General features: G+C 51.0%; 1 protein-coding gene across 2 annotated transcripts; it reads right to left on the reverse strand.

Annotated features, from left to right (window-relative positions):
• Positions 1 to 261: 261 nt before the first annotated feature.
• On the reverse strand, positions 262 to 4,907 carry LOC127342642 (cysteine-rich receptor-like protein kinase 2). Of its 2 annotated transcripts, none has more exons than XM_051368630.2 (7): positions 3,940 to 4,907; positions 3,259 to 3,387; positions 3,030 to 3,166; positions 2,717 to 2,927; positions 2,147 to 2,381; positions 1,877 to 2,027; positions 262 to 776 (listed from the first exon to the last, which is right to left on the reverse strand). In XM_051368630.2, the coding sequence occupies exons 1-7, from the start codon at positions 4,856 to 4,858 to the stop codon at positions 750 to 752; spliced, it is 1,809 nt and encodes a 602-aa protein (XP_051224590.1). In that variant the 5' UTR covers positions 4,859 to 4,907; the 3' UTR covers positions 262 to 749. The 2 variants fall into 2 exon arrangements, with proteins under 2 accessions (XP_051224590.1, XP_051224589.1); XM_051368629.2 differs by lacking the exon at positions 262 to 776 and adding an exon at positions 931 to 1,464 and having other exon boundaries at positions 3,940 to 4,904.
• Between the last annotated feature and the right edge of the window lie 2,846 nt (positions 4,908 to 7,753).

Consider the following 7,753-nt stretch of genomic DNA (forward strand, 5'->3'; position numbering starts at 1 on the left):
AGGTGGATTGGTTTCTGCACATCCAAAGTCTAGAGTTTTTTTTCTGCAAAAACAATACACTAAACTCACCTGTGTGGGCTAACATGTGGGTCCAATGAGCGTCACGTTAGCAAATGCGTCTTGTTTCCTGAGCGCCAGTGACCGTATATGAGCAAGAAACTCATCTTTTGTTACCGTAAATTGGTATTTTTGACGTACAGTGACCAATCTGAACTCCACCATCAAGTTCGAGTACCTGCCATGTATTTCACTCATCTGGAATACATCTCCATAAATCACGCATTTAGATCGTATGGTCCTGAACCAAAAGCACATCTCTCTGTATCACGAATTCACGATTGGAGGCAGAGCCTCTCTGCCTCTGTATATTGCATTGCAGCAGTTACCTGATTCTTGTCAGGGTGTTCAAGCTGACACTCGATACATCATAACCTGAAATATTTCTGAATCAGCCTATAAGGCTTTATTCGAAGGCTCAACATTTGCCCCTTGCTACAGTTCCATTTGGGATTGTTGGAGGACCCTGAAGTGCAAATTTTTTGCCTGGCTTGCTTCCTTGGATCGGTGTTGGACGGCAGAGAGACGGTGACGCCATGATTTATCCGATGATGACACATGTGGGTGAGTCCATCTCCCATTTACTTGTCCAATGTTCTTTCTCCCAACAAATCTGGCACACTATTTTATCCAAGCTGAACCTGCTAAGCTGCATGTCACGGGCTAATGAGAATTTTAACACCTGTTTCGCTTCAGCCGCCGTCGGTGCTAGCCCTCCCCTGCAAAAAGATGTGAAATCATTTATCTTGCTAGTTGGTCGTTTCCATTCTTGAGGAAGCAAAGCTATGAATGCTAGTTGGTGCTAAGGAAGCAAAGCTGATGTGATTCATTTCAGACACGGATACAACATCCACATAGAAGAACACTGCCACCTTCATCAATGGGTTTTCATTTATTTAGCATATGATACGTATAAATATTTCATGTGAAAAACATAGAGTTCGTTTCTATTTATGTACAAGTATCAAGTGTGGATATATAACATTTTGAGGAGTCTACCGCCTACCACAACAATTTGACATCACACAAAATTGCATGTCATCTTACATACTGATCTCAGGTATTAAAAGGAAAAATATGCCTGGCTTATCTCCCGCTTAAGTAAGACCGAGACGACCCTGAAGGAGCAGAGTGTGTGGACAGCAAACTTGAATGTTCGCCTTGTTTGATATCCTCAACACCCTCAACATTCAGAAATGGGGGATCACTCAAAACAATCTCGACATCATGTTTGTGGCTTCTCAGCAACTCCACAACCTTCGTCATTGTAGGCCTGTCACCAGGGTTCGCCTGGGCACACATCAACCCAATCTGCAGGGTATGCAAGACCTCATCCCTGATAGTATCTTCATAGATGCTCCGATCAACAACCCTCTCTACTGTATTGTCCTTATAGTGGTTCCATACCTTGGATACAGATAAGATATTGACATAAGACACTGGCTCAGACTTGACATAGTAAAAGGTCTGCAACACTATGTTACAAAGTCGAAAAAGAAACTTCTGAAAACAGCTATGCTTTCTTTCACCGGAACCTAATCTGTAGAATAACCATACAAAAACCAAAATAGGAAAGGCATCCGATGGGACATATCCATGAACTTTCTTTCTTCTTGTTTAGGGCAAATGAATTTTCTATCATCAAAGAACCTTTTTTGTGCAATCAATAGGATCATTTTCTTTCAAGAGTTTACTATGAGCAACAGTTTTTGCCTTGTAATGCATCGCAACCCTTTGATTTTACCTGCCTTATGAAACTTACAGTGCCAAATGAAGTGCAAACAATTCAAGCATGAGATCAGTAACTTGAGAGCAGTACCTTTGTTAACAACGCCTGTCCTCCATGTGAACCAATTGAGCCGCTACATCTTTTTCCTGTTACAATCTCGAGAACAAGAATGCCATAGCTGAAGACATCAGCCTTCTCCGTAAGATGGCCGTGCACCACATACTCAGGAGCCATGTAGCCTCTGCAACAAATTTATTGAATGAGCAAAATATCTGAATCCTGCTGTTGCCACATGACATGACAGTGAAACGAATAATGTGGCAAGACCAATGGTTTAATAATATGAAAGATTGATCTTACAAAGTTCCAGCAACACCAGTTGTAAGATGGGTCATGTCCTCCGCAAAAGCTCTTGCAAGACCAAAATCTGTTATCTTAGGTTTATACTTATCATCCAATAAAATATTACTAGCTTTGATATCTCTGTGGATAATCCGTGTTTCTGATTCCTCATGTAGATAAGAAAGTCCCTCTGCTATGCCTTGAATGATATCAACCCTCAGATCCCAGGTTAATTTCCTGCTACGACTTGCATCTGGGAGGATACTACAGGAAAATTAGTTATATGTTTTTCAAAAATATAGTTAACTGCAGTAGAAAATTGCAGTGATGGAAGGCATTTCAGCGCTTTAATATAGGATTGTTTACACCCAAGGCACATGAATTGGAAGGGGTATGACGATCCATCCATGCATATTAAATAATGGTCAACCATGCGTAGCATAAGCTAATGTGTTCACTAAAAATGCAACAAATTTCAAGGAAGATAACCGGGTTTACTATGAGTTTACTATGAGCAACAGTTTTTGCCTTGTAATGCGTTGTATACAACTAAACATAAAACATATGCAAATCAAGCAAGAGGTTTACCAAACAAGAATAGCTCAAGGCTCTTGTTGAAGTAGTATTCATAAACAAGCAAGCTCTCTGGGCCATTCACGCTGCACCCAAGCAACTTAACTAGACTCTTATGACGGACTTGACTTATGAGTTCGACTTCGTTGAAAAACTGATCGACCCACTCCCTTGTATTTAGGAATAGCCTCTTGACAGCAACTTCTTTTCCATCCGGAAGAACAGCCTACGGAGCACGTCACATATTAGGACAGACATACTTTGTTTCTCCCCTAGTTCTGAAACAAGTGAATCGAAGATTTCAGATAAATTAAAAACACATGCATACCTTGTATACAGCTCCGTTGCTTCCTTGACCAAGTTTGTTTGCTGGATCAAAATAATTGGTTGCCTTTCTTAACTCTTCATATTTGAAATTTAGACTAGATTGGGCAATTCTTGCAGAGACTCCATCTCCATACATATCTGTTGTTCATCGTAATACAGCTTGCAAAAATTATGAAGAAGACGAAGAAGGTTAACAGAGGAGTAAATATTTTTACAATTATTAAACTAACCTATGAAGGATTTTGACTGTTTCTCCCGCCTTAAAATTCCCTTCTTCCAAGCAAGAAACGCAATAATGAGAACAATTATAAAAGCACCCAGAAATGAACCCAGCAAAATCCAGACGATGCCATGGTTTCCTGCACAAAGAAGAGAAGTGATCGTCAGTATTACGACAAAAGCAAATGGATGCACGATGATGCATGAGTTTATATTCAAATCAAAATCCATAGTGGCGATATGTGGATTAGTCATGCAAGTCTGACATCATGAAACTTTGTGCGTTTTACTTCCAGCTCTGCACATAATCTAAGAAAAATCTTAAACGGAGAATTATTTGACAGTAATCATACAGAAGAAGTCACAACAGGTTTGGTGAAAACAACTGGCTACTTTGTTGCCGGTTTTTGACAAACCTGCATTCCAAATGACAAAGCAAGACCTGTTTAGGTTTGAGCATTTCAGTCAACAAATTGAGCTTTCCTAACAGTGACGCCAGCCATTATTTCCCTAACATTCTACGAAAAGTAAACATGACCAGGAGCTGAAAACAGTCAAAATTGTGTGGCACTGGAATGTGAAGGATATTCAAATGATCCCTGCCCTGGTCTCAGAGCTTGTACAAGTCCACGTAGATTAGATTAGCACGCGGCGGAATGATTAAAATTTGAGGTACTAGGAATTTGCAGTACCTGATGACCCCGACCCCCCGGTGGCGTTGACATTCCAGAATAGCCGCGTGGAGTAGCGGAGGTAACATCCGGTGTAGAGCGCGCGCCCCTCCGTTGCCGGCGCGCATCCGGCCGCTGCTCCAGCCGCGGCGCGGAGGCACTGGGCGCAGGCGGTGGTGTTGAGGCTCCCCCAGCACTGCGCGAGCGCGAACGCCCGCGCGCCGCCCGCGTCCGCGTCCGCGGACCCGACCGCGAACCCGTCCCCGCGAGCCGCCGCGTCGGAGACGTTTGCCAGCGCGGCCCTGACCGCGTTGGCGAACCCTCGCGCTCGCGGGTTGGCGGTGTAGTTGGTCCCCGAGCCGCAGACGGTGGCGTCGGCGGGCCCGACGGCCTCGCCGAAGAAGGAGTAGTTGGCGTAGCGGCCGAAGCAGCCGTCGAGGAAGAGGCGGCCCCCGACGCGCGGGTAGCACTTTGGTAGCAGCGACCTGACCTCGGAGAAGCAGAGCTTGCAGTCGAGCGGGGAGAGGTCGCGCAGGCACTGGCCCAGGCCGAAGACGGTGTTGGGCCCCGCGGTCCCCACGGCGGACGTGCCGAAGCCGTTGGCGCTGACGTTGGTGTTGAGGTCGTCCATGGAAGGGACGAAGTTGTCGGCCAGGACGGAGCCCGAGACGGCCTCCCCCGACGCGCAGGACTGGCCCGCCACCGCCGTGCGAGGGTCCCCCGCCGCGGCGGCGCAGAGCGCGCACGCGAGCGCGAGGAGGAGCGCGCGCGCGGCGAGGCGGTGCGTTGCCATGCTTGGAGACGGAGCGCGCGGCCGCTGGGAACGGGCGGAAGCGGGACGAGTAGGTGGGTTGAGCAATCCGGTGGCAGCCGGAGACGAGACGACGTGTCTAATGTGACTTGCCCAAAGCCAAAAGGAGGCGGCGGCTGGAGCGACCATCGCGATTGGAATGGGAAATCGGGGAAGAGGGGTTTTGCTTGCTGGAAATTGGGCACTGGTCAAGCTAAGAGCATCTCACATCCCAAACCGTCCCAAAAAGCGCAAGCGTTTGGGGACGTGTTTTGTCCGTGTTCCGTTTGGTGACGTCGCTTCTTAGCCGTGTCCCCAAACGTCGCCCCCAATCAGAAATTCAAATGGTTTGCATTTAAAAGAGATCGTTCCCGAATCGTCGCGATCAGAGTAGCAACGATCAAAGTACTGGGTGTGCGATCATATTACAGACCGGTTGTGCATGCTACATTAGAAGAATGCGTTGGCCGACAGCGACGTATCCTGCGTCGACGTAGGCCCGTCGATCACGATCACCTCGTCGCGATCTGCCCGGTGTTGTGCATGCTCCGTCTGCTCCGTCGCCGACGCAGAGGCAGAGGCCAGTGCAGGTGTAGCAGAAGACGCGTCTGCCGGCTCTTGCTCGCTGTTGCCTGCCGCTCGTCGTTGTCGGCCAGCTGGCCTCGGCCGCCGCCATTTTGGCTTCAATGTCGTCAAAGATCTGGCCTTTGAAGAAGTTGTGCGCCGCCCGCGTCCGGGGAGACATTCCCTCTATCGACGCTCTCAGCATGGACATGTCGTCCCTGCGTTTATTGAGCTCCAACTTCTCCTCTTGTCTCTTGAGCAGCTCCGCCCACCTTTCGTCGGCCTTTTTGTCACGGGAGAGAAAGGTCGAGGAGACGTCGGCGAGGCATTTCGTGATCGACGCCTGCGTCTTCTCAGACGACGCAGCATCGGCGAAGGCGGCCTTGGCAGCCTTGTTGCCAGTAGGTCGGCCTGCCGACGTTGCCAGCGGCGCGTCCAGATCAACGGCGTCCTTCCCCTTGGACAACGACAGGCACGTCAACTGCCATTTGTGGTTCGTTTTGAGCTTGATATAGCAATGCGTCAGCACGAACGACTTATGCCCATCTGAGTTCTTCCGGTAAATCTCCAGGGCCCTGTCAAACTAACCAAAGGAAGCAGAATCATTTCATCGAACACAATGTAGGCGCTACATATTATGTAAGAAAGAGACGTACCAGTTTGGAGACGTCGGCGCCGCTGTCGCCTCTGGTCACTAAGTCGTGATGGTACCCATGGAAGGAGTTGACCGACGCCTGGATGATGGCCCATCGCGTCGACATTGTCTTTTGGCTCCTCTTCATTGCCACTTTGTTGTAGTCGTTGTTGATGAACTTGTGTTCATCGAACTCGGCCTTGATCCTCGCCCAGTACTTCCCGTATTTTTGGTTGGCGCCGATGATGGAGTCCTGGCTCACCTGCGCCCACGACTCGCACATACATAGATCCTCCAAAACCGTCCACTTGGGGCCTCATGTGCTCGATGTCTTCTTCTTCTTCTTCTTTCTAGTCCTCACGCCGTCCGCGTCTACCTCCACGAGATCATCGTCACCGGCACCCTCTTCGTCCTCTTCCTCGCTGCCCTCTTCGTCCTCGTCCTCCACCCCCTCCTCTTCCTCCTCCTCCTCGTCCTCACCCCCGTCCTCCTCCTCCTCCTCAGCACCGGCGCCATCGAATTTGAGCGGCCCCTTGCGGCCAGTGAACGGAGCGCCATCTGGACCGGGTCCTGGCTCGCGCTGAGGCGCTTGCTCGTACACCGGGGAGTAGAGGTTGTTGGGGTTGAAGCCGCCATGCGGCAGCGCATCCTGGTAGTGGGGCGACAAGTTAGGCGTCACGCACCCGGGAGTGGCGGAGGGGCCGTCGCTGTAGAAGGCGGATGTCAACGGAGAGATCACTCCCGGAACATACACCGGCAAGGACATACTCCATGGGCTCGCGTTGGTGGAGGCGATACACCCGGCCATTATGTGCTGGTGCTGGCGCGCCGCCAGAGCCTTCTTCTCCTGCTCCGCCGCCCTCCGTCCTTTCCGCTCCGCCGTCGCCATCTTCCGGCGCAGACAATCTTGCTGCCATTGATCATCGGTCCATCCTTCCGGCTTCTTCTTCGGAGCCGGCGCCTTCCGCGGCTTCACGAATGGCGCTTTCGCCCCTTTCGTCCTATTGTCCGGCGGCTTCTTGCCCGCTTTCTTGGCCATCTTTTTGGGGGCTGTCAACGGCGCCATGGAATGGGGAGAGGGTAGCGGCGGCGGGTGGACGGCGGGAGGGAGAAACAAATCGGCGGAATAGGAGAAATGAATCGGTGGCGGGATATGTATTGGGAGGCCAGAAATGCGCGGCGGGATAGGCGCGATGTGGCGGGAGGGGCGGGATTTGGCGGGAGTAGGAGACGAATTTTCCCTGTGCCGCTGACGCGTCAGGCCCGCGTCGCTTCGCCTTGCTTTTCGTTGTGTCCGACGTGCCCGGTGTGTCCCCTGTGGGACAGGGACGGGTTCGGGGCGCCGGACACCGTATCGGGCCGCGCCGGACAAAAATCGGCTTTGGGGGCGCGGCTGGAACGGTTTTTTTGTCCGGCGCGCCCCAAATCGGTTTGGGGGACGCGACTGGAGATGCTCTAAGGGCATCGCCAGCGGGCGCGACGCATTTTAGCGTCCGGAAATGTCCACGCGCGTCCGTTTGTGTCGGCCGAAATGGTCGAAATCGACTGCGCGTCTGTTTGCGTCGCGGGGTGGCTCCAGCGGCTCGACGCATTTGTTCGCTCGAATCATTTTTTATAACGTGAAAACATAATTTACATAGTTTAACACATGAAAATAAAACCTAAACGGCTGCGCCTACTGCTGCTCCTCGTCGCTGTCGAGCACGATGAGCTCCGGTACCGTCCAGGGTCAGTTGGATACCGGCGGAACGTACGCCGGGCGCACCGGTGGTGCTTGAGGTGGAGGCGCCGAGGGCTCTGGCTGCGGTGGAGGCCCCCATGGTTGTGGCGGCGGTGGAGGCGCCCAG

This window comes from Lolium perenne, chromosome 3, assembly GCF_019359855.2.
Source record: "Lolium perenne isolate Kyuss_39 chromosome 3, Kyuss_2.0, whole genome shotgun sequence".
NCBI classification, from domain to species: Eukaryota; Viridiplantae; Streptophyta; class Magnoliopsida; order Poales; family Poaceae; genus Lolium; species Lolium perenne.